Genomic DNA, 27,397 nt, shown 5'->3' with positions numbered 1-27,397 from the left:
ATCCCAGGAGAGCGTTCTACATCGATCGAAAGAAATAGTAGTCGGACGAGGCAAGGTCTGAACTATAAGGCGGGTTAGTTAAAACTTCCCGACCACGTACATCTAAATAGTTTTTAACAGATATTGCAACATGTGACCTAGCGTTGTCATGATAAAAGACCCTATTGGTCTAACCAAATACAGAGAATTACCTTAGCGCCATATAGTATATCTTACGCTTCGGGTTATCGTAATGGATCCATTTTTCATCGCAAGTAATGATTCGGTGCAAAAATGATTTTCTGTTATAGCGTTCAAACATCAGTTCAGACATGCAAAATCTTCTTTCAAGGTCTCTCGGCTTCAATTCGTATGGTACCCAATTTCCCTGATTTTGGCTGCATCCTGCTTGAAAACGATTTGAAATTACTGCTTGAATAACTCCCAATGATTTTGCAAGCTCTTGTTGAGTTTTACAACAATCTTTATGGAGTAATGCCTGCCATTCTTGGTCTTTTTGGCTGACCTGGGCGATCTTCTGTGTCAAAATCACCACTTCTGAACCGCATAAACCATCTCTGGCACGTTGAAACCATTGAAACACATTCACCATAAGCTTCCGTTAACAATCGGTGTGCTTAAGTGGCACTTTTTTTCAAATTAAAGAAGTAAAGCAAAACTTCCCGCCACCCAATATTATGAATTTAATACTTTTATATTTAATTATATGTATAATGAAACCTTTACTTGAAAACTATTTGTATTACAAATATTTTTTTAACTACTAAAATTTACAGGATTAAAAAATGTATGAGATATATTTAATTTAGGCTGAGAGTAAGATACATTTAATTTTAACGGGATGTTTGTATATGGGGAGAAAAATCATAAGTCATAATTTTTGGTGCCAAAAATCCACCATAGCCATTTCTACCTTTATGGTAGATACCAATACCAGCTAATGGCACTGCAGGTTTTGATACAACATCTTGAATGTCTATAAATGGTACGTTTGTTTGAGAGACATCTTTTTCTAAACTAGAGACCGAAATTCTCAAGTATTGATTGTGAACAGAATTGGGTTCTGATTTGTTTGGGGTGTGATTGGGTACATCAACATCATTAAGTTCAATTTGGGTTCTAAAATTTAAGAAAAAAGTAATGAAATGTAGTTCTAAAATTATTTAAAAATGTTTTGACATATTTACCTTTTATATTCTATAACTTCGTTAGTTTTCCAGTAACTATTATCCTGGGTATTAATCAATTGTCCAGTTTCAAAATTAAATTTACTGAATCTAGCTTGTAAATTCAAATGGGCTCCCACCACCTGGAAACGTACACCCGTCACCACATAGTTATTATCATTGATTTCTATATCATCCAAATCAATCGAACGGGCGTCATAGGTTAATGTAAAATAATCTTGATTATTAATAACGCCCCTTTCGTGTAGAGTATAGTTATCAACTGATTTCCAGGCTAACGTGGATTCTTTAATCATACCTCTGGGCATGAGCTCACCCTCTTGTATTTGCAAATGGAATATACGATTCTTTTTAGTAAAACGTAAACCTGTCACAACCCTTGTTGAAATTAGAAATAAATTAGTTTCGAATTTAATTCTATTGTAAGGTATAAGTGGCTTACTTATTGTTATTGACATTTGACAGAGTTTCACGTAAATTAAAATATCGATCCGTTTTGATGCTGTTCTGATCATCGCACATACATAGACAATAACTGCACTCCCAAAGTACATAACGCATCCATGAATTAGCCTTAAAATATACAAAGTATTTCAATACACAAACTATTAAATAAAAATTGTGAATGTTTATATAGGATGCCTTTTTATATATATTATATTTGAATGGCATATTATTTAAAAAGTTTAACTAAGCACCTGTGATTCACCACGATGACAACTACCAGCCTTTCCTACAATACGACCATTAAAATTTATGTATTCATAACGACGAAGACTCTCAAGGGCCTAAAAATTAAAAGCTATTAATTTAGAACACAAAACAAACCCTTCCTACATACATACCGAAGGACATGCTTTTATATAGCCGCCAGCATAATAGCAATCGTGTATTTGACCCGAACAACGTTCTTGCACGGCACAGAACTGATCCATATAACAACCCTCATTCTTTGTGCGTCCATAAGCAGCACACGATTGCATGCAATCACGACTAGAACTCATATCCACTTCATTCTCAATGTAGGCCTGCAAAAGACGTGTCACCTGTTCGTATGTTTCACCCTCAACATATCTATCGGGATCACAGCGCCAAACAATGCGATCGGCTCTTTGCATTACTTCATGTAATCGGCTCACTGTTTTCTCAAAACGTTTTTCATAAGTTTGACGCAAATTCTCTGCTCTTTGTGTGAAATTTTCTACAAAATTTACAAGAACGTTATTTATATTTTAATTTTTTTTATTATACTCTGATGTTACACTCACCTCTGGCATTCGCTCTTAAAATTATCCAGCAGTATTGCAATATTGTGTAAGCTTTAAGTTCTGTTAATGCAATAGCCGTGTACAATGAGTAGATAAATTGTTGTGTAGATTGCTGATTCAAACATTTTTCGGTTGTCTTTAAAATAAAACCAGCATTTATTCATTAAATATGTTCACACAATGATATGTACTTTACTTAGAAAATCATCGTCATTCAAATAATTTTTTGAGGAGGACCTTGTATGGGGACTAGGGACAAATGGTACCCGATTTTCGCCATACTTTACAGTATAATTTCAGAGAACTTTTACCTAATTTGTGCAATGATTGCTAAAACATATTCCGGGGCACATTTGTATGGGGATTAGGTGAAATCATGGAACGATATTGCCCATTTTCCATATCAAACAAACGTGCTTTCAACTGACAGACAGACAGACGGACGTATGTAGCTAGAACGTCTTAGAATTACATAAGGTCCCAGAATATATATACTTTTGTGGGTCTACAATGAATATTTCGATGTGTTACAAACGGAATGACAAACCCAATATATTATTCACTTTCAAGGTTGTCAACTTTGTCCAAAATTTTGAAATTTAACATATCTGAGTTGTTATTTTTTGTCATTCGAAATTTTATACTGAGTTTTTTTAAATATTACCTACCCCATAACTTGACACCAACATTTCAAAAGTGTTAGAGCGAAGTTCATCTGAACCGAACATTGCCGAATGCAAACGATCCATTGAATTTTGTATCGAAACTTTGGGCGAAGCAGTCAATTCGGCAAATGCCAAAAAAGGCGCAGACTGCAAGTTATCCTGGTGGACTACATATTGTTTAAATTCCTGAAAACGTTCCGATATAGATTTCATTGTATTGGTGAGATCATTATGTTTTGCCAGCAATTTTAAGTTATTGATATTATCAAGTGGTGTGGAATGCTGCAAAACCAAATAAAAATTAAATATGATTTTAGATTTATTTACATTTTTAACCTACCTTATCTTCAATTACATCAATATTACTAAATATCTCATTGAAGCTAGATAAAATCTGAGGCAAATTATTATTCGATCCTTGAGTGATATTTTCCGCTTGTACCCAGGACTCCGTAACAGCTGCTATAGATTCTCTGACTACAGTGATTGTATCTTTCCATACTGAAATACCACCAACGACATGTGCGATAGAAACCGAGGCAGAATTTTTTGGTTCAGAAATTAATATAAATGTGAATAGTAAAAAGCTCAGACATGGCCACATAGATCCTTGTAATTTCATTTTGTTTAGAGATGTTTATTTAATTGTTATAGAAAAAAATTAATTATAATTGAAATTTTTACAGAATAATAAGGTTTTGTTTTTCTTTTTTTAATTTTTAATATTCTACAATATTTTTGCAGCCATACGCGTTTTAAGTTTTATTTAAAAATACTTTGATATATTTTTCGAACGTTGTATAAAATACATGTTATTGACCGTACTCTAGATTTCGACTCATGGTTGTTATATGAATTGTCTTTATCAACGCTCCAAATCGTATGTTAGAGATCAGCAGGCTTTAATGGTATATCGGGGTTGGAAAATAGAGATTTTGAAATGTTACAGAACTTGCATTGTAGTGGTACTTTTTTGAGATAAAAAGTACTTAATAATTTGTATGCTTTCTTATTATTTACTTTGAAAATGTTAAAGACTGGGTTATTATGTAATTTGATGCGAATAGAAAATCATTCGAATTTATATACTTTATACACGGAAATTCGAAAAAGTTTTCTTTGGATCGAATTATACAATAACACCCTAGCAGGATGCCATCAAAAACTTTCCAGCTTTAAATTTTAATTTTTATTTACCGTTAAATAAGTTATTATTAACCTATAACCTGAACATTATGACAATGACAGTACACAAAACAAAACTAAAGATTTTTAAATTTTCGTATTACTTAAAATCATTTAAGAAGAATTATGATTCTTCTTTAGAACATTCAATTCTTTAAATCCATTAAAGAATTCATTACTACTTAAATTATAGGCTTGATTATTTATTATTTCAGACATTATGAATTCATTCTGTATAGAATTAATAACTCATTGAATTAAATTAAAATTCAATGTTAATCCATTACAAAATAACTTAATAAAATTTAGTGAATGTCCGTCTATTAAAAATACGATAGGGCCCAAACGAAAGGAGCTAGCTGGCAGAAATTTTCCACAAATAATCTTTGTCCATGATTTCACCTAGCATGCCTCACATACAAATATCCTCCCGGATAAATATGTTGATTATTAAGGGCAATCCAGATAACATTTTGCTAAAACTAGTTCTAAGTTCTCTGAATTTATACAGGTTATACTAGTCCCCATTGTCTTATAATAAAAAAGCCCCATATTCAAATGTATGTCTTAAATGTTTATAAAATCAATAGAGTTGGATACCCTACTGTCACCAATAAAAACCATCGCCGTCTCCTCACGACAGCCGGTTCTACGCACCGGAATGAACCGAGTTCACTCGTCCAAGGGCTGTATCCTGTACGCGTGATAAGGATTCACAATGACTCTGCTAAAAGAGCCATAAAGTCCCGTAGTACCAACACTGATCTCTCAGAGAGGATGTTAATTTTTGTTGCTGCTTATTGATTGATGCGTATATTGTTGGATGATGCGGTTATTTATTTTTGTTTAACTTGTTTTAAAAAGTTAACTTTTGTTGTTATTGTTTTTTATTTTGAATTTCTCGTTTTTGTATTTATTTACCCCCTGTCTATACTTGACAAATATTTATCACAACAATTAAAGACATTTGTTGTCCAGACAAAGTTGTCTGAGCAAAAGCACTAGCAATTTTGTCATAACGATGCAATAATACTAATAGATGAAGACTATACCGGATAATTTTTCATTTTAACAACCATTTTGACGTTTATCATGACAAACATTTATCAGGTATAGAAATAGGGTTATTTGTGTTTTAAATTTAAATATTAATTTTTACAAGGATCACGACACTATATATTGACTGCGTAACAAAATACGTGTTAACGAGACGGACTACAGAACACTACTTTTCAATCCACAATTCATTAACTATTATTCCGAGTCCATAGATAAAAATTTTTCTTTTATTTACTTTACTAGTTATTTTACTTTATTTGACCTTTTTCATACACTTTCAAAGACACTTTTTTTAAAATCGGTTTGAAAATGGCTGTGTAACGATCGTTTGAGTTTCCAAAAATGCATTTTTTTTCAACAACTTTTTTCATTTTCTTCACGCTCTACATCGATTGTGAGGCAGTAAAATATTATTTTCTTATTTTTGTGAAAAAACATACTAAAGTAGATTAAAAAAAAAAAAAGTTAGTGAGTTATGATAATTTTTCGATTTTTTCATACAAAAAAAAACGTAGCCGACATTACTCGTATTTTGACGACTTTAAACTAGAGTTTCGTGTTCGGTTTTAATCGAAGCCGAAACCGCGTTTTTTCAAGGCCTAAAACCGACACCGACAATTATTCTTCGGTTTTTACTTTTAATCAATTTTCAGTAGATAAATTAAAAAATTTAGAAATGACAACAAACTTTTTCATCCAAAGATTCATCCAAAGTATTTCCTGACAATTAAAATTCAAATGACTGTTTATTTAATTTAAAAAAAAAAATGCAGTGTTTTTAACAAAGACTTAGTTGTTTTCAAATATGCAATAAAAGTATGGAGTACTGACTGGCCCGGTGCGATTCGCCACCCCAATTAGAAGAAATAAATAGTACTATTCCCTTTGTGAATTAATAATAATTCAGCATAACATGTCTCTAGATTCAAGTTTATTGGTTCATTGTAATGTGGATTCTAGCTCATTCGAATCGTATAATTAGAATTAAAAAAGTACCATAAATATCCACATTTTGTATTCCCACTCAGCATCATGAATGCCTAATTTCATACTTCTGGGCCCATTATTATTGAAAATGCAAATGAAATGTACCACTAAAGTCACCTTTTGCGAATTCTAACTCACTCAGAATCAAGTGTGTCTAATTTTTAGGTTTATTATTATAAAATATTCCAAAAGTACTATTACAATAAAGAAATTGTACTATAGCCAACTATTATGTACATAATACAATTACAAGATAAAGTACCAATTTTCCACAATTGAACCCTCGTCAAGTTTGAAATCAAAGTAATTTCTTGGTTATAGGTTCAATATTATAGAAAATTTAAAAAGTACCATTTTTAAGAACGAAAAAGTACTCCTTAGATTGGTTTACTTATCCTTGTTTGGTATCATAATACCATTGAGCCCCCAATTCTTGATTATTTCTACTGAGAAGCATATTATATTTAATATATTAAAAAAGTACCATTAAAAGAAAATGTACTAATTTACCTTATCTTCTTGAACACCCTCAAGTTTGAATTTTAAATTTGTTAGCTTTTCCTATATTATGAACGGATTTTGTTTCTATAACACTTGATATTTAATAAATTATCACTAAAACGACCGAACCAATCGGTTTTCAATTTTTTAAAACCGAAACCGCGGTTTTGAAATTCTTCGGTTTTTTTTAAACTACCGTAACTCAGATATTTTCCAACCGATTTTTACAATATTTTTCTGTTTAAAAGGTAAAACACATATCTTTCAAACATACAATTTTTAAAATAAAGTATTATAGCGGTACTTAATAAATACTGGAAGAAGTACAATAGTACTGACTTTTCCATCTCTGTACTGCTGCAATTTGAGAACACGTATAATTCAGGGTTATCACAAAATTTTATAAATTTATAATTATGCTCTACAGATTTGCCTCTTCACTGGATTTTTCAAAGATAATATGTATAACAAAAATAGCGAATATGTCTATTTATAATATATAGTCCAGTGTTGTCAAATAGTAACAAATTATCATTCTGAGTTGGAATGTTGAATCGCCTTAAAAATACAAAACATGGGCTAAAATTAATTTCGATTACAAATGCGTGATGATGAGGGGGCTATCATTAATATCAACTACATAAACTTACATATTTAGTTGCTAATACAATTTCAATATTTCGCTTTCATTTGATATTTTCCCAGAAATAAAAAAATTAATAAAAAAATTTATTATATATTTTGTTTTTTCTACAGACAAATTTCGAGATTTTCGTTAGAAAGTAAATATATATAAAATTAAATAAAGATTGGTGTTAATAAGAAGAATTTAATTTCCACTAGGCGTCTGAATATGCGGAGCAAAATCATAAGTCATAATTTTTGGAGCCAAAAATCCACCATAGCCATTTCTACCTTTGTGGTAGATACCAATACCAGCTAATGGCACTGGTGGTTTCGATTCAACCTTTTGAATATCTATAAACGGTACGTTTGTTTGTGCCACATCTTTTTCAAAACTTGTGGCTGAAAATTTTATATATTGATTGTGACCAGTATCCGGTTCTGATTTGCCATTGGTGTGTGTGGGTATATCAGCATCATTAAGTAAAAATCTATTTCTGAAAATCAAACAAAAGTTATTGTAATATTAAATACTCAAAACAAATTAGAGATTTCTTCAAATATCTACCTTCTATATTCACTAACTTCGTTAGTTATCCAGTAACTATTTTCCCGGGGATTAATCAATTGACCAGTTTCAAAATCAAATTTACTTAATCTAGCCTGTAAATTTAAATGTGCCCCCACCACCTGAAAACGTACACCCGTCACCACATATTTATCATCAAAGGTCTGTATGTTATCCAAATCAATCGAGCGGGCATCATAGGTTAATGTAAAGTAATCTTGGTTATTAATAACACCCCTTTCATATAAAGTATAGTTATCAACTGGTTTCCAGCCTAGAGTCGATTCATTAATCATACCTCTGGGCAAAAGTTGACCTTCTTGGATTTGCAAATGGAATATACGATTCTTTTTGGTAAAACGTAAACCTGTCACAACCCTTGTTGAAATTAGAAATAAATTAGTTTTGAATTTAATTCAATTGTTTGGTATAAGTGGCTTACTTGTTGTCATTAACATTTGACAGAGTTTCACGTAAATTGAAATAACGATCAGTTTTGATGCTGTTTTGATCATCGCACATGCATACACAATAACTGCACTCCCAAAATACATAACGCATCCATGAATTAGCCTTAAAAGATACGTAGTATTTCAATTATTAGTGGTTGTATAAAATCTTCTTTTTGGATGGCTTATTATTTAATAAATTTACCTACCTCAGATTCACCACGATAACAGCTACCTTGCTTTCCATAAGCAGGAGGACCATCATCAAACTTTATGTATTCATAACGGCGAAGACTCTCAAGAGCCTTGAAAATAATAAAAAATTATTAACAAAACACAAAATAATTACTTCCTATATATACATACCGAAGGACATGCCTTTATATAGCCGCTGGCATAATAACAATCGTGTATTTGACCCGAACAACGTTCTTGCACGGCACAGAACTGATCCATATAACAACCCTCATTCTTTGTGCGACCATAAGCAGCACACGATTGCATACAATCACGACTAGAACTCATATCCACTTCATTCTCAATGTAGGCCTGCAAAAGACGTGTCACCTGTTCGTATGTTTCACCCTCAACATATCTATCGGGATCACAGCGCCAAACAATGCGATCGGCTCCATCCATTACTTCATGTAATCGGCGCAAAGTTTTCTCCGAACGTTTTTCATAATTTTTACGCATAATTTCTGCTTCTTGTGTGAAGTTTCCTACAAAATATTACAAATTTGATATTTGTTTAAGAATTGTATTTTCTGTCTCTCTCTCTTCTCGTAAACTCACCCTTGCCATACGCTCTCAAGATGATCCAGGAGAATTCCAACATGGCGTAAGCTTTAAGTTCTGTTAATGCAATGTCCGTGTACAATGAGTAGATAAATTGCTGGGTAGATTGTTGATTCAAACATTTTTCTTCTTTCTTAAAAAATAATGCAACAATATCTTTATTAAATAAGCATAGTCACCCAGCAGATGTTGAGAAAATATTGAAATTTTGAACAAAATAGTTCTCATCGCTAAAAATAAATAGTAAAACTAGTTTATAAGTCTATTCATGCCAGAGAGTTTCTACGCTTCCCAAAAAAAATCTCGGTCCATTAGGATCTGAAGAGTAATTGGTATTGAAAGTATACCAAATTTTAACATTAGTGTACAGACATTTGTATTGCGACTAGGTGAATAAAGAACCGATTACAATCCATTTCAATTGTGTTCCTTCCATATAAGGTCTCTTGACAAATTTCATTATATTATCTTTGTGACCACAAGGACGGACATTAATGATTCAACTGAGAAATATTTTAGCTAAAACAAGTAAGAGAGAATATATAAGATTCGGCACAGCCGAATTACAAAATACAAAATTTAAATATTTTTAGGTAAACAAAATTTATTTTTTTAATTTTTTGGAAAAAAAATTTTTCCAATTGTTATTTAAAATTTTTTTTGTAATTATTAATTTTTTTTAAAATTTTAAAATTTTTTTTTTGTTTTTTAATTTTTTTTTTTGGTGAAAAAAAAAATTTGAGTTAAAATATATTTTTCGATTTTGACCCATTGTAGGTCCAACTTACTATGGTCTTATATACGTCGTTTCAATGGTCTTTGAAATATCTATCATTAGATATCCATATTGTCTATATTAATGACTTAGTAATCCAGATATATGTAGGTAAAAAATCAAGTTTGTCCTGTTTTTTTTCTCACATCTCAGCCATTTGTGGACCGATTTTGCTGATTTTAAATAGGAAACTTCTCGAAAGCATGTCTGACAGAATTATTGAAGATTTGGATCCCAAAGATATCTGGGGTCTTTAGAAAATTGATTTCAACAGACAGACGGACAATATTTAATCGACTCCGTTATCTATAAGGATCCAGAATATATATACTTTATAGGATCGGAAAATTATATTGTGGTAATTACAAACGGAATGACAAACTTATATATACCCTTCTCACGAAGGTAACATTTAATTTCATACCCCATAACTCGACACCAACATCTCAAAAATATTTGAGCCAGGTTTATTGGTCTTATCATCCGAACCGAACATAGTCAAATGCAAACGATCCATTAAATGATACACTGAAAAGCCATTTGGCGAAGCCGTCCATTCGGCAAATGACGTCAACGTCGACGACTCTATGTTATCCAGATGGGCTGCATATTGTTGCATTTCCTGAAAACGCGCCGTAATAGCATTCATAGTATTGGTAATATCATTATGTTTCGCCAGCAATTTTAAATTAATGATATTATTAACAGGTTCAGAATGCTGCAAAACACAAAAACAATCAGATGTGATTTATTTTAATACGGTTTTAGATTCATTTATATACCTTATGCTCGAGATAATTAATATCATTGCCAACATCATTGAAGCGTGTTAAAATCTGAGGTAAATTATTACTTGTTGTTCCTTGAGAGTTATTTTCCGCAAAACTCCAGCCGTCTGAAACAGCCGTTTTGACTTCTTTGACTATACTGATGATGTCTTTGACAGCTGAAACAGCAGCAACAACAGCTGCTATAGACACCGAGTTGGAATTTTCTGGTACAGTAAGGAATATAAATAAGAATAGGGAAATGCCCAGACATGGCCCCAAACGTCCTTGTAGTTTCATTATGCTTATGTGTTTTTATTTCTAAAGAAAACAAAATATATTAGGGAAGATCCATGTGAAAGCGGACAGCAGTCGGATTTACTATCTCCGATTTTAATGAAATTTACCACATATATAATTTATCCAATATGTTTTTCATATCAGTGACTTTTTCAATGGAAACTCATTCCGATGTAAATTGAAAAATTTGTTAAAAAAATTGTCTAAAATTATATACACATAATTGCCCATAACTTTGAAACTACTCAAAGACCAGCATTAATTTTGACTCCATTTTAAAGCCAAATATGTTGTCCTTAAAATGGTATGAATAAAATTGTTTACTTCCAAAAGTTTGTTTTTTTTAAAAAAAAAAAAATAAAATATATTAAAAAACGTACTTTTAATAACATTTTTCTTTATAACTCCTAAACTAATCGAGTCTCCATCGAAATTATTTTGCACGAATATAGTAGAGAGTTTAGGTGTCCTCATACCATGATCTTTTTGAATTTTTAACACCGCGATCTTTTGGAAGTAAACAATTTTATTCACACCATTTTAAAGACAATAAATTTGGCAATTATATATAAAATAATTTAACAATTATGTTGGACTTTGACTAGTTTCAATGTTATGGGCTATTGTGTGTATATAATTTTAGACAATTTTAACAAATTTTTCAATTTGATTTGAGGAACCCTTTGGAACCGTAATATGTGTGGTAAATTTCATTAAAATCGAAGATGTCAAATCCGAAAATAGCAGTTTTCTGTCCGTTTTGATATTGATTCTCCCATTAATAAGATTCAATAAACTCTCACTAGGGTTTTTATCCCGGGACAAATTTCCCGGGAATTTTGCCAAATTTTTCACTACCCGATTCCCGGGATTTTTAGTCGGGATTCCTGGGTATTAAAAACTGACGAAACTACAAAGAAAACATGTTAGAACTCTATTTTTTTTTTAAAAAAAAAAGTGAAGTTTATTTTTTACAATTTATCGTTTATATCTCGGCAACAATAGACCACATATTATTATTATTATTTATTTGGGGTTTTTGGAATGAACATTTAAAAAAGCATATGGAAAGCTGCACGATCTAGAAATAAAGGTGAATAATCTTCAATGTCAAGATGGACCAGTGTGAATTATACCACAAACCTCTAGTAGAACAAAGTCCCCTACTTTTTATGGCGGCACACCATTTGGTAATTTGAAGTATAGAATTGATTTTGGACTTGAAAGGAAACACAGCAATAGTCCTTGGTAACAATGTCAGCTTTATAATGAGGGTGTTTTGCAGATGTTGTATTATAAAAATTCACCTTTGAATCCAATAATTTCGAAATTTTCGATATCAATATAAATTTTATTTCTTAACTATTCAGTTAAATGTATTGAATTCATTCCTTTTACTAAAAGGATTATGCAATTTTTTTTAAATGAAGAAAAAACATTTTAACTCAATTTGTAGTAGATTTGAATCAACAAAAATTTAATCATTCAAAGTTTGAATAAATTCTGTTATTAATTAATTCAATTTAAATAAAGCCTTTGAAGGAAACTAAAGAATTAGATATTGGGAATGGATTTATGAAATGAAAGGCTGACATTTTTTAATTACGGATTAAGATTTTAGTGAATTAAACTCAAATTGAATTAATTGCTACGAAGTTCTATATATAATGATTATAACACTAAGTTTGTATATAAAATTTAGCTATAATATCCATAGTTTACAGTATTATTATATATTTCGGGAATAGCCGGGTACCCGGGAATGTAGAGAAAAATTTTAACGATTCCCGGGAAATTAAAAACCCTAATCTCACACAATGAAATATTTTGTTTAAATTATTTATTAAATTATTCTCATGACACTACAATTATTTCTTTAATATTTTATGTATAACAACCAAAAAGGTCATAAGATTATCAAATGCCTTTTTATTTAAACAAATTAATAACACGGAAAATCCCTCTGATAAGAACTGATTTGAAAAAAAGGTAAAAATTACGAATCTGTTCCCGTTCAACACAATTTAATTTATTATTACACTGATAAAAATCTAGCTTTTAAAGTTAATTTCGTTGTTGTTGTTGTAGCAGCAGTGATTGATGAGTTGACAGCCCTTGGCCGAATGAACTCGTGTCATTCCGGTGCGTAGAACCGGCTGTCGTGGGAATGAAGTTAATTTCGTCTTGAATGGTGCTGAAAAATTCGTTTTAAACATTCCTAACTTTTGTAGTGATAAGGATATCGAATTAAGTATTAACATCAGTCGGATTTTATAATTTTTGATCTCATATTAAAGCCAATGAATCGTAGATTTTAAAGTTTTTTTTAGAAATCTTTTTCTCATTAAAACGGGATATATCATATAATAAAATCGTCCTTGAACAAATGATATCTTAAATTTTTCAAATATTTTTCTTAAAATGAGCCATTGCTCGACCAAAACATAACAACATGAATAAAAATTCCCCAGGAGTTTTTTCCCTTTTCTCATTTTTCCTATTCAAATTCAATGGATTAAAAAATCCCAGGGACAATTTTTTATTCATAATTGGGCTGATAAAGTTCAGCACGGAAGGGATATTTTTTATATATTTATACCCACCATCAAAAAAGATGGAGGTTATATCGGTTTTGTCATTCCGTTTGTAACACATCGAAATATTCATCGCAGTCCCCCAAAAGTATATATATTCTGTGTCCTCTTCAGATTCCAAGACGATCTAGCTATGTCCATCCGTCTGTCTCTTTATTGAAAATACGATAGATAGGGCGCGAACGAAAGGAGCTAGCTCTCTGTTGATACGATTTGTTTGGTATTGGAAATGATGTATGTATATCACAGTACAACATTTTTCAGTTCATTGCTTTAGGACTCAATTCTGACAATTGCACGTGAAAGTAGCCCCAAAAATAAGAACTTCTGCATCATTAGTTTTGTCAAGTTGGCTGCCGTAATAATTTAATGGCCATACGAATTTTTTTTTTTTTCTCAAGGAGGATTTTTATCACTTTTTCTATATTTTAGCACGGTTATATCTCGTATACCGTACGGAATATCTCTTTTGTGGCTGAAGCAAAGTTGTAGATATTGAATAGTAGAAAAAAAGTACGGAACATACCTACCCGAAAAAGGTGCACCCAGTGCCGTAAAAATCGCAAAAATGCCCATTTTTTTAAATTTGTTGCCAATTTTTCACCTTTTTTGCTCAATAACTGGATTACAAATCCAATTATGGACCGATCACCATGAAATTAGGTCGTGTGATTTGTGTCTATATGAAAGTTATTTATCATGAATTTTGTATGTATACTGATTTTCGGAAGCGGGTCTTATATGGGAGCTATGAATAATTATGGACCGATCATAATAAAAATTTTTGACATGAATTTTGTATATGGGGCATTTCATGTCAAGTGAACCAACTTTTGAAATCGATGTCTTCCGATCGGGATGAAATTTGCACCAAGGTTAGCTCTATTGGATAGTAACTCAGACACAATTTTTCAACAACATCGGTCGAGAACTCTCTGAGTTATAGGGGGTAAAATTTTGACAATTTGGTCAAACAGGGGTTTTTTCTTATCCATGTAACTTATTACCTATTGTTCTTAGCAAAATGTGTCCCAAATAGTATAGATAGCTATTTCTTCGATCTTTCGAAAAAAAATATTTAAAAAAAAAATAAAAAATTTTTAATATTTTTTTTCCGAAATCAAAAACTTTTTTGACTTTTTTTTTTAAATTTTTTCTCTTTTTTTTTTTTTTTTTTTTTCTTAAAATAAAGTTTAGATATTTTCCTTGAACACCTACTTGGTCGCTTAGTGGGATGCGAGTGGGATATCTATCAAAATAAATATTTTGTAACTCAAAACATAAAATTTTTGACTTTTTTTGCAAAATCAAAAACTTTGTTGACTTTTTTTTTCAAAATGGACCCTTTTTTAATCTTTTTTTTTAGGTCAAACAAAAGCTTAGATATTATCCTTGAAGACCCTTTTGGTCGCTTAGTGGGATGCGAGTGGGATATCTATCAAAATAAATATTTTTTAACTCAAGACTTACAATTTTTGACTTTTTTTTTTGCAAATACGATTTTTTTTCCAAATGGGCCCTTTTTTAAAATTTTTTTTGTAGTCAAAAGAAAGCTTAGGTCCATTCCTTTAAGATATTTTTAGTCCCTTAGTGGGATGCGAGTGGGATATCTATCAAAATAAATATTTTGTAACGCAAGACATACAATTTTTTAATTTTTTTTTGCAAAATCAAAATTTTTTTCCAATATGGGCCCTTTTTTAATTTTTTTGTTTGCTCAAAAGAAAGCCTAGGTCCATTCCTTTAAGATATTTTTAGTCCCTTAGTGGGATGCGAGTGGGATATCTATCAAAATAAATATTTTGTAACAATTTTTTAATTTTTTTTTGCAAAATCGAAATTTTTTTCCAATATGGGACTTTTTTTTAAAAAATTTTTTTGCTCAAAAGAAAGCTTAGGTCTTTTCCTTTAAGACCTATTTTGTCACTTAGGAAGATGTGAGTAGGATATCTATTAAAATAAAAATGTTGTAACTCAAGACATTCAATTATTGACTTTTTTTTTGCAAATTCGAATTTTTTTTCAAAATGGGCCCTTTTTTAAAAATTTTTTTTTAGTCAAAAGAAAGCTTAGGTCCATTCCTTTAAGATATTTTAGGTCCCTTAGTGGGATACGAGTGGGATATCTATCAAAATAAATATTTTGTAACTCAAGATATACAATTTTTGATTTTTTGGCAAAATCAAAAACTTTTTTGACTTTTTTTTAAAATGGGCCCTTTTTGTAATTTTTTTTTTTGCTATAAAGAAAGCTTAGGCCTATTCCTTTAAGATGGTTTTGATCGCTTAGTGGGATGCGAGTGGGATATATATCAAAATAAATGTTTTGTAACTCAAGACATACAATTTTTGTGTTAAAACATTTATTTTGATAGATATCCCACTCGCATCCCACTAAGGGACTAAAAATATCTTAAAGGAATGGACCTAGGCTTTCTTTTGAGCAAAAAAAAAAATTAAAAAAGGGCCCATATTGGAAAAAAATTTTGATTTTGCAAAAAAAAATTAAAAAATTGTATGTCTTGCGTTACAAAATATTTATTTTGATAGATATCCCACTCGCATCCCACTAAGGGACTAAAAATATCTTAAAGGAATGGACCTAAGCTTTCTTTTGACTACAAACAAATTTTAAAAAAAGGGCCCATTTGGAAAAAAAATCGTATTTGCAAAAAAAAAAGTCAAAAATTGTAAGTCTTGAGTTAAAAAATATTTATTTTGATAGATATCCCACTCGTATCCCACTAAGCGACCAAAAGGGTCTTCAAGGATAATATCTAAGCTTTTGTTTGACCTAAAAAAAAAGATTAAAAAAGGGTCCATTTTGAAAAAAAAAAGTCAACAAAGTTTTTGATTTTGCAAAAAAAGTCAAAAATTTTATGTTTTGAGTTACAAAATATTTATTTTGATAGATATCCCACTCGCATCCCACTAAGCGACCAAGTAGGTGTTCAAGGAAAATATCTAAACTTTATTTTAAGAAAAAAAAAAAAAAAAAAGAGAAAAAATTTAAAAAAAAAGTCAAAAAAGTTTTTGATTTCGGAAAAAAAATATTAAAATTTTTTTATTTTTTTTTTTAAATATTTTTTTTCGAAAGATCGAAGAAATAGCTATCTATACTATTTGGGACACATTTTGCTAAGAACAATAGGTAATAAGTTACATGGATAAGAAAAAACCCCTGTTTGACCAAATTGTCAAAATTTTACCCCCTATAACTCAGAGAGTTCTCGACCGATGTTGTTGAAAAATTGTGTCTGAGTTACTATCCAATAGAGCTAACCTTGGTGCAAATTTCATCCCGATCGGAAGACATCGATTTCAAAAGTTGGTTCACTTGACATGAAATTCCCCATATATAAAACTTATTTGGAGCGAAATTTGGGTAGATACATATATAAATTAAACATTTATAACCGATAAAGTCCAATTTCGGGAGGACATTTGTATGGGGGCTAGGCTTCCGAAAATCACTTTAAAGTGCATAAATCTCTAAAAAATTATGGTATACATACAAAATTCATGATAAATAACTTTCATATAGACACAAATCACACGACCTAATTTCATGGTGATCGGTTCATAATTGGATTTGTAATCCAGTTATTGAGCAAAAAAGGTGAAAATTTTTTAAAAAATGGGCATTTTTGCGATTTTTAAGGCACTGGGTGCACCTTTTTCGGATAGGTATGTTCCGTACTTTTTTTCTACTATTCAATATATACAACTTTGCTTCAGCCACAAAAGAGATATTCCGTACGGTATACTAGATATAACCGTGCTAAAATATAGAAAAAGTGATAAAAATCCACCTTGAGGAAAAAAATTCGTATGGCCATTAAATTATTACGGCAGCCAACTTGACAAAACTAATGATTCAGAAGTTCTTATTTTTGGGGCTACTTTCACTTGCAATTGTCAGAATTGAGTCCCAAAATCATGAGTTGTACTGTGTATTAGGCCGGGTCGAATTGTATATACGGAAAATTCTAAGAAAGTTTCCGCAAGAAACCATAGGTCTAAAATCAAATCCTATCTTGCGCATTTCGTCTTTTATCCAATAAAAAAAAACTATTAAAAAAATATATGTACCTGAAATATCATTGAATAAAAGACAAAATGCGCAAGGATTTGATTTTACATCTATTTTTTTTGGGGAGAATTTTTTGGAATTTTCCGTAGAATACGTTTCTGCTATATGATTTTTCGTGAAAAAAATCGACCCATCCTAATGTATGTGTTTGTTTTATGAGAAAAATTGTATGATATTGTAACTATCCGTTTTATTTTCACCAGAACACAACATTATCATTCAATTAGTCTTAATTTGTAATAAAATGTTTATTAAGTTTTTATTTCCATATTTTTATGATAATCTTTATACGTATTTAATCTTTATTTTTTTAACAAAATTGTAATCATATTTTCCTCTTTGCTTGAGCAAAAATAGTCTGTTACTTTTAGTTCCTTTTGTTAATAAATGTAGTTTTCTTGGATCCTTTTTAAAATTTTGTAGATTTTATTAAATGATTTAAAATAAACAACATTAAACTTTGTGTATATGATTTGGGTTTTTTTTTTTTTTGTTGATCACACAGTTTTAATATTCTAAGATTGCAGTGACACTTTCTGAGTATTGTTTAGAACTATAATAGAATCTTGATCTTACATTTATTTCGAACGTTTTCTATAAAATACTTGTGTATTGACCGAACTCTACAGTCCGACTGTTGTATGTTATATGAATTGTCTTTATTATCACCTCAACTTGTACATATTTAAGAAATATTTTAATTGTTTACAACAACAAAAAATCCACACTACTACTAATGGATCGCGCAATTTCACTATTGCACTATGTTATCAATTCTATTGGGTTTCTTGACACTGTGATACAGCAAAAAGATACTGGATCCTCCGCTGGGTCTGAGAAAATTTCTGTAAGAAGGTTCTTCTCATTCTGAGGAAATTTTCTTCTGAGCTTGAGAAAAGTTCCGCTCAATCTGAGGAAAGAAATCCAAATTAACATGGATTAAATGAAATTAAAATTTATCACTGAGAGAAAACTTTTGACATTAGCAACCAATAATAGTAATATTTTATTCAGAATTACTCGGGTTTTCAAAAAATTTATAAAACTCTTAGGCATTTCATACAAAATATTTTAATTAACTGCCGCAAAAATTTAGACACAAATTTCTACGTAAAGGAGTTTTTAATTTGGAAATAGTCATGTAACTCTCTAGTTTACACAGTTGTAGCTGGTAGCTGTTATTGAGATGATCGGAGCACTTTGAATTGGGGCTAGTACGCTCTCCAAAATTGGTCACCTCCGGCCTGATTTGATTTTACACCTTATTTGACTAAAAATATCTAAAAAGAAAATGTTGGTACATACATATCTTACCCGGTTTAGGAATCACATTTTAAACAAGTAAGAGAGAGAGAGCTATATTCGGCTGTTTTCAAAATAAAAGTTAAAATATTTTTAGGTAAACATTTTTTTTTCCAAAGTTGTTTTTTTCATTTTTTGGAAAAATATTTTTTTCGAATTGTTTTTTTAAATTTAAAAAATTTTTTTTTTAAATTTTAAAATTTTTTCAATTTTTTTTTTTAATATTTAGCAAATATTTTTAAAATTTAAAATTTTTTTTTAATATTATCGAAAAAAACTCTTGGTGAAAAAAAATCCGATTCTGACCCATTGTAGGTCCAACTTACTATACGTCATTGTAAAGGTCTTTGAAATATCTATCATTAGATATCCATATTATCTATATTAATGACTAATCCTGATATAGGTCAAAAAATAGGTCAAAAATCGAGGTTGTCCTGGTTTTTTCCTTATATCTCAGCCATTTGTGGACCGATTTTAAATAGCAACCGAGACGGAAGAATTCCTTAGATATTGATGTATGAATCGTGTATGTAAGTTATTTGGGGGCTTCGGAAAGTTGATTTCAACAGACAGACGGACAGACAGTCAGACAGACGGACATGGCTTAATCGACTCCGCTATCTATAAGGATCCAGAAATTACAAACGGAATGACAAACATCTTACGAAGGTGAAGGGTATAAAAAGAAAATATGAAAAGTTATGAAATCATTGATGAAGTGATCTTTCGATCTCTAAATTTTACTAAGATATCTTGACCCATACGAATTTTACAATCAAATGTTGAAATGCATTCTAATTAAAATGATTGAAAAAGTAACTTCAAAATTTTATTGTAGATGTTTCAAAATTTTAACCATTTTTGGTATTGGGGAAAAAACAGGTGAATTCTAAACTAGTGAAATAATTTTTTGGTTTCATCAAAACACGCAAATAAATGCAATTAGTGGATTCGCAAGGTATCCTATTATGTCATATTGGAATCTGAAGAACATAAAACGAAATCGATCGCAGTAAAAACTACGGAATTGAAGCCATTCCAAACAAAATGTATAACAGGCCGGAATGTTCTAATATTTCACGACTTATCGGCTTATCCGGCTCTTAGGCGTTCGGCACAGGTATCTGCTGGTTGGTTACGACAGCTCAATAAAAATTTTAGAACATTATGATAATATGACATGAAAGAATACCTCGAGAATCCACTAAATGAATCTACAGTATTCAAAACGACTGGCAAGGTTAAATCTTATATTTGGTTTCTTTTTTGACCTAGCACATAAACTTAGTAAAATACCAAGTATTTTTTCGCTGTAGCCCAGTGTGATTTCTTTTCATGTACTATCAGTTACGTCTAAACATCGTCTGAATTTATTTCCTTAACATTTGATTACAATCTGTTAAATAATCTTACATATATAGTATTTATTCGTATGAACTGGGTATTGAAAATTACGATGTGCAAAATAAGCTAAAAATAAAACATTCTAAAATATGGACTGAAAAGCATAAGCATTATATCAATTCCTAATCGTTGTTGATCAAGGTTAATTTTGGATTATTACAAACTAGCATTTGCATGAAAATCACCGTCCACCGCTTATAATTAGTCGAGGAATGAATAACAATTTCAAAAGTATTAATTCTTGAATTCACCAAATTAAAATAAATTTGATCTCCTAATATTACAATCATGTATTATGAATTAGTTCATAATAAATTCTTAATATTTCAAACATGTTGAATTCATTCCTAGGGAACTAATTTTTATAGAATTAATTCTTTATGATTGATTTTTCATTTAATAAAATCATTCATTTGTCCTTCAATTCCAATCTATTACAAATTAGATTTCGGAAAAAGTTTTTAATTCATTTTCTAAAAGATTAAAATAAAAATCAAACAAATTATTTACATACAAATTAAATGAAGAAAACTGTTTTTCAATTTGATCACAGAATAATTGACTCATTCATTCAATAAAATCATTCAATTGTTCTTCAATTCCAATCTATTACAAACTAATTTTCGAAGAATGTTTTCCATTTCCAAAAAGATTAAAACCAAACACAAATTAAATGAAGAAAACTGGTTTTCAATTTATTCACTCAAAGGTTGTATGTAATTTCATTGGGAGTTAATTCAATAAAGAACTAAAAATATTCAATTACAAGACTTTGATTGCAGCTCAACAATTATTTTAATGCCGAATTAACATTTTGAATTTAATAAATTCTTAGCTTTAAAATAAATTACTCTTATTGACTGTTTTTAATACTTTTTATTATTTTTTTATGATTTTTGTCCTACATTCTACAAACTTATTTCGCTTAGAAACGAATACAATATTCAAAATTATAGCAAAATCATTAAATGTATGCATACATTGATTTTCCAATACATATAATTAATGTAATTTCTATATTTGGCATTTTTTTAATGCTTTTTCATTTGTTATTTTCTCACAATAATGCTTTGTTTTATTAAATATTATGCTTAAATTAATGAATATATTTTTATTTATAAAAAAAAAAAACTTTTTAATAAAAATTATAGATTTCAATTATGTAATTTGTTCGTTACACTGCATTATTAAAAATTTCGATTTGAGATTTTGAGAAAGGAAGTGTATGAGAAGATACAGCGAGAATAAAATATATATATAGAGATAGATATAGAGATATATAAAGACTGATATATATATGATAAAAGGAATTTAAGTTTTACGAGGTGTATGAATGTGCGGAGCAAAATCATAAGTCATAAGTTTTGGAGCCAAAAAGCCACCAAAACCAGGTCTACCCTTATGGTAGATGCCAATACCAGCCAAAGGCACTGAAGGCTTAGAAATAACATCTTGTATGTCTATAAATGGTACGGTGGACTGAGAAGCATCTTTGTTAAAACTTGAGGCAGAAAATTCCAAATATTGATTATGACGAGAATCGGGTACTGATTTGGCAATGGTGCGTATGGGTTGATCAGGATCTTTTAGTTCGATTTTAGCTCTAAAATAAAATTTGCAATAATTAATAGTGTAAATCAATTAAAAATTTGTTTATATAACTACCTTCTATCGCCACTAACATCTGTGTTATCGTTAGATTTCCAGAAACTATTTTCTTTGGGATTAACCAATTGACCATTTTCAAAACTAAATTCACTTAATCTAGCCTCCAAATTCAAATGGGCTCCAACTACCCGAAAACGTACACCCGTCACCACAAACGTATTATCATCGGTGTGTATATCATCCAAATCAATGGATCGAGCGCCATAAGTTAACGTATAGTAATCACGATTGTTGTGAACACCCTTCTCATTTAGAGTATAGTTATCTACAGGTTTCCAGGCCAAAGTAGATTCGTTAATCATACCTCGGGGCAATAGTTGACCCTCTTGTATTTGCAAATGGAATACACGATTTTTCTTGGTAAAACGTAAGCCTGTTACAACCCTGATTACAAATTAAAAGTTCATTAGTTTCATTTTCAATTTTAAGGTAATGCTATCGCCACTTACTTGTTGTCATTGACATTCGATAGAGTTTCACGTAAATTGAAATAACGATCGGTTTTGGTGCTGTATTGATCATCACACAAACAGAAACAATAGGTGCAATGCCAAAACAAATAACGCCACCATGAATCAACCTAAAAAAATAACAATAAATAACAATATTTAATGGGTGAAATTTAAAACATTTACGACATGAACTTCATGTTCAATGTCAATAATTTTAAAGTAACTGACTTACTGCTGTTTTTCCGCGAGGACAATTAGAGGCCTTGCCCAAGGTAACACCATTTTCATATTCAATAAATTCATAACGGCGAACACTGTCTCGAGCCTTGAGTTAAAAGAATTTAATTAAAAAATAAGTTTGTTTTGTAAAAAAACAAATAATAAGTAGACAATTACCGAAGGACATATACTCATATCCGAATCAACATAACGACAATTATGTATATGACCCGAACAACGTTCCTGTCTGGCACAGAATTTATCCTTAAAACATCCCTCATTCTTGGTGCGTTCATAGTCATCACAGGTCTTCCAACACTCACGATTATAATTCATATCAACTTCATTCTCAATGTAGCCCTGTACTAGACGTGTCACCTCCTCGTAGTTCTTACCCTTAACATATTTCTCGGGATCACAACGCCAGACAATGCGATCGGCACGATTCATTACTTCGCGCAACAAACGCACAGTTTTCTCAGTACGTTTCTCATAGTCATTACGCATAAGTTCAGCTTCTTGTGTGAAATTTCCTACAAAATATTAATAACGAAATATTTGTTTGAAAAAACAAAAAGTTTATCAGAATTCTATTTCCAATACTCACCCTTGCCATACACTCTCAACATCATCCATGAGAATTCCATCATTGTGTAACCTTTAAGTTCCGTTAATGCAATATCCGTATACAATGAGTAGATAAATTGTTGGGTAGATTGTTGATTCAAACATCTTTCCTCTTTGGAGGCCTAGAATTTTATAAGAAACAAAACAGCTCATGAATTTGTTAAATTATTTATAAACTATTGTAATTTCTTTGTTTAATAGCAGGGATTATATACAATTTTAAATACATTTGTAGTTGTTAATATTACAATCGTTTAATTTGTTTGCATTTATTTATTGCTATGGAAAAAAATATCGTGTAAAAATTCACAGATGTTTTTTAAACAATTAATTACGGTTTTCCACTAGTGTTTATTGTTTCGTCATTTATTTGAAATTTTAATGATTGGAATTTTATTAAACATACTTTTAAAGTAAATTATTTAAAGCTTCGAAAAACTAAACATTCAGACATGTGATGAAAATCTGTCGAATTGAAAGCTATCGATCGCTTTCAAGGAAAGGTGTGATTCTAAACTAGCTCTAAAATATTTTGACTAATGACTGAAGCTAAAATTTGTAAACATAAAGACCTACGATTGAAGCTAAAATTTGTCAATATAAAGACCAGCGATTGAATCTAAAATTGTTCAATATAAAGATCTACGATTGAAGCTAAAATGGTTCAATATAAAGGCCTATGATTGTAGCTAAAATTTGTCAATATAAAGACCTACGATTGAAGTTAAATTTGTCAATATAAAGATCTGCGATTCAAGCTTAAATTTGTCAATATAAAAACCTGCGATTGAAGCTAAAATTTGTCAATATAAAGACCTATGATTGAAGCTAAAATTTGTCAATATAAATAACTACGATTGAAGTTAAAATTTGTCAGTATAAAGAGCTGCAATTGAAGCTAAAATTGTTCAATATAAAAACCTGCGATTGAAGATAAAATTTGTCAATATAAACAACTACGATTGAAGTTAAAATTTGTCAGTATAAAGAGCTGCAATTGAAGCTAAAATTGTTCAATATAAAAACCTACCATTGAAGATAAAATTTGTCAATATAAAGACCTACGATTGAAGCTAAAATTTGTTAAATTGTTCAGTATAATTTTTTTCTTTTTTTTCGGTTTTGGTGGGGGGAAATACCTATTTCACCCCTCTGGATCCGCGCTTGTTTAAATAACTACTGAAATATATCAGATAATATAAAAATCATTATTAGAATACTTCTAAGTAATGTAGAATAGACCAGACGGCCACAACTTTAATTAGTCTAGCTCACAGATCGGCACATACAAAACTTGCCACATTAGTAAATGATACTGTAATGTTTTGTGATTTTGATGCACAATCATTAATTTGTTTCTCTTTTGATAATTTTAACATCTAAATAGTCTATCGCCTTTAGCTCCTGGTGGCGATCACTGGTTCAAAACCAAATTTTTATATAAATTAAACGACATTTACATCGTTTTAGTTAAGGTAACCATTTTAACTTCATACATATTAAGGAATTTATTACTAAGGAGTGAGATCGAAAAATTCTTAACACACGTTTTTCATTACATTTTTTAACCCAAGTATTATTTGAATTTTTTTTTGATCAAGTTACCTTTGAAAAACATGTCAGTTATTATGTGTAATGTCAATTATATTAATTTTTTTGTTAATCTGATTAAAATGAGTGACCAGAAAAAAGTGCGTACTGAAATTATTAAATATTTTCAACAAAACCCAACTTGGTCTTACAAAAAGTTGGCCAAGCATACAAAGGTCTGCCGTCAAACTGTTTCCAATGTTATTAAACAGTACCGGGAGAACTTGTCAGTTGATAGAAAACCTGGTTCAGGTAGAAGGAATGGTCCACATGATGTTTCTAAAGCCAAAAAAATAGAACGCATTTTCAAAAGAGCTCCCAACACATCCGGTAGGAAAGCAGCCCGGTTAGCTCAGTGCTCGGACTATTTGGTACGAAAAGTTAAAGCTAATGCAGGTTTAAAAACATACAAGGCTCAAAAAGTTCCTGACAGGAACGCTACTAAAAATTTAGAGGCCAAAAACAGAGCACGGAAATTGAAGTCAAGTTTTATAAAAAAATATTCTTGCTGCATAATGGATGACGAAACGTATGTTCTGGCAGATTTTTCGCAACTTCCAGGTCAAAAATTTTATGTTGCTGATGCTCGAGGGAATGTTGAAGAAAAGTTTAGGACCCAAAAGCAGACAAAATTTCCCAGAAAGTTCTTGGTATGGCAAGCAATATGCAGTTGCGGCAAAAGAAGCCACTCATTTGTTACAACGGGCTCTATAAATACCGAAATTTACATCAAGGAATGTTTACAAAAAAGGCTGCTTCCATTCATAAGACTTCATAATGTGTCCACTTATTTTTGGCCTGACTTGGCATCCTGTCACTATGGCAAACAAGCCCTTGAGTGGTACAAGAACAATAATGTGGTATTTGTACCAAGAGAGGCAAATCCTCCAAACTGCCCGGAGCTAAGGCCAGTGGAGAGATATTGGGCTCTTGTTAAAAGAGAATTGAAGAGTACAAAAAAGGTGTCCAAAAGTGTGGTAGATTTTAAACGGAGATGGACTACATGTTCGAGCAAAGTGACAGAAAGCACTATAAAAACGTTAATGGAAGGGTTTCCGAAAAAGGTTCAAAATTTCATCACTAGTGATTAAAACTATAAAAATAATTTTTTTTGTAAATTGTAATAATAATTTCAATCAAATAAAAAAAAAATTAAAGCTGTAAGTTTAGTGGTTTCTTTTTTATAAACATATATGTATGTTAAGAATTTTTCGATCTCACTCCTTAGATCTACATATTTTTCACTGTAACAGTCTGGATTATTTTGTAAATCACAAAATATTTTTAATTTAAGTTTTATACAATTTCTCTTTACACAAACTAAAATTCTATTGAATTTAAATTATATATGTATTTACACGCTATATAATTTTCCTATTATATATCTCACGCTTTTAATCATATAGTTTTGACACGAATTTCGTTTTTTTTTTAATTTCAAATTTGTTTTTTTTAATACATTTGTTTTAACTAACCATCATGGCACGATAATACATGGTCTGTTTCACCATTATCAATTCAGTGTCCTGAAATATGCGACTCATTGAAAATGTCTTGTCATTGCGCAAAGTATTATCCATGAGATCATCCAAATCTTGGGAACGTGTGAAATCAACACTATTCTCTTGTGAATTAATCAGACGCTTAAATGCACCAAATAAAGTCTCAATTTGCTGTAGATCACGTTCCAACATACTCCATTCATAGTGATTTAATATCTCATATTTTCCCATGGGCCACGTGGAGTTCATGTGATCGTTAATGAATTTACGATGAGTATCGGCAATCTTACGCATTTGTTGTTCGGTATTGCGAATATTTTGGGAACGATTTAAATGTTGCCACAAAGATTGTTCCAAACTCAGGTACTGATCCCGTACAGCATCGATTTCAATGGCTGGCATGGTGCGACTCATTACGAAGGAGGAAGCATTGGTTTCTGCTATATTTGTGTTAAAACAAATCAGCAGCGTCAAAAGTGTTGTTAACATTATTAGTTTCCTATTTAACGTGGCCATATTTTGGACAGTCAGTTCACCGGCTTTTTGTATATGTTTTTAATTGTTATTCATACGTGTTTGTTTATTTAATTTGTGTATGTTTTTTAATATCGCTTTTTATTTTGGGGTACTTTCTGTTTTCTGTTAAAAGAATGAAATGTATTCAGTTTGTTTTGGGTTTCTTTTTATGTCGTCTTCTGTGTTGTTTATTTTTTTTTATTTTTATTTTTGGTTTTATATTTATTTATTTCTTCATATGCAAAAGTTCATGAAAACCATTAAGTTAAACATGTACTTTGTTGATAATTCCAGA

The 27,397-nt window shown here is 30.5% G+C and overlaps 3 protein-coding genes across 4 annotated transcripts in view; 1 reads left to right on the top strand and 2 right to left on the bottom strand.

Annotated features, from left to right (window-relative positions):
• The window catches only part of Ubr3 (Ubr3 ubiquitin ligase), a 92,978-nt gene that overhangs the window by 49,222 nt on the left and 16,359 nt on the right, over nucleotides 1-27,397 (top strand). The window lies entirely within an intron of this gene.
• On the bottom strand, nucleotides 691-27,352 carry LOC135956553 (uncharacterized). The gene is made up of 15 exons (XM_065507087.1): nucleotides 26,560-27,352; nucleotides 23,475-23,616; nucleotides 23,045-23,400; nucleotides 22,881-22,973; nucleotides 22,646-22,776; nucleotides 22,194-22,580; nucleotides 21,843-22,131; nucleotides 3,461-3,745; nucleotides 3,124-3,402; nucleotides 2,456-2,591; nucleotides 2,033-2,388; nucleotides 1,886-1,975; nucleotides 1,630-1,760; nucleotides 1,188-1,565; nucleotides 691-1,119 (listed from the first exon to the last, which is right to left on the bottom strand). The coding sequence occupies exons 1-15, from the start codon at nucleotides 27,100-27,102 to the stop codon at nucleotides 834-836; spliced, it is 3,882 nt and encodes a 1,293-aa protein (XP_065363159.1). The 5' UTR covers nucleotides 27,103-27,352; the 3' UTR covers nucleotides 691-833.
• LOC135957041 (uncharacterized) lies at nucleotides 7,569-18,513 on the bottom strand. Of its 2 annotated transcripts, none has more exons than XM_065507696.1 (9): nucleotides 18,396-18,513; nucleotides 10,849-11,154; nucleotides 10,491-10,784; nucleotides 9,289-9,424; nucleotides 8,860-9,215; nucleotides 8,703-8,798; nucleotides 8,487-8,617; nucleotides 8,045-8,422; nucleotides 7,569-7,973 (listed from the first exon to the last, which is right to left on the bottom strand). In XM_065507696.1, exons 2-9 carry the CDS (start codon nucleotides 11,131-11,133, stop codon nucleotides 7,682-7,684), a joined length of 1,968 nt encoding a protein of 655 aa, XP_065363768.1. In that variant the 5' UTR covers nucleotides 11,134-11,154; nucleotides 18,396-18,513; the 3' UTR covers nucleotides 7,569-7,681. The 2 variants fall into 2 exon arrangements, with proteins under 2 accessions (XP_065363768.1, XP_065363769.1); XM_065507697.1 differs by lacking the exon at nucleotides 18,396-18,513 and adding an exon at nucleotides 11,937-12,032.

This window comes from Calliphora vicina, chromosome 4 (assembly GCF_958450345.1).
Source record: "Calliphora vicina chromosome 4, idCalVici1.1, whole genome shotgun sequence".
Classification (NCBI taxonomy): Eukaryota; Metazoa; Arthropoda; class Insecta; order Diptera; family Calliphoridae; genus Calliphora; species Calliphora vicina.
The sequence above is the reverse complement of the archived record's forward strand: the minus strand, read 5'-3'. Positions and strand labels throughout refer to the sequence as shown.

Coding starts and splice junctions, on each gene's coding strand:
- LOC135957041 (XM_065507696.1), bottom strand. CDS start 11,133: ATGAAACTACAAGGACGTTTGGGGCCATGTCTGGGCATTTCCCTATTC. Junction 9,216..9,288: donor CTTGAGAGCGTATGGCAAGG/GTGAGTTTACGA, acceptor AATATTTTGTAG/GAAACTTCACACAAGAAGCA. Junction 8,799..8,859: donor ATATAAAGGCATGTCCTTCG/GTATGTATATAT, acceptor ATTATTTTCAAG/GCTCTTGAGAGTCTTCGCCG.
- LOC135956553 (XM_065507087.1), bottom strand. CDS start 27,102: ATGGCCACGTTAAATAGGAAACTAATAATGTTAACAACACTTTTGACG. Junction 22,974..23,044: donor ATATGAGTATATGTCCTTCG/GTAATTGTCTAC, acceptor TTTTAACTCAAG/GCTCGAGACAGTGTTCGCCG. Junction 1,976..2,032: donor ATATAAAAGCATGTCCTTCG/GTATGTATGTAG, acceptor TTTAATTTTTAG/GCCCTTGAGAGTCTTCGTCG.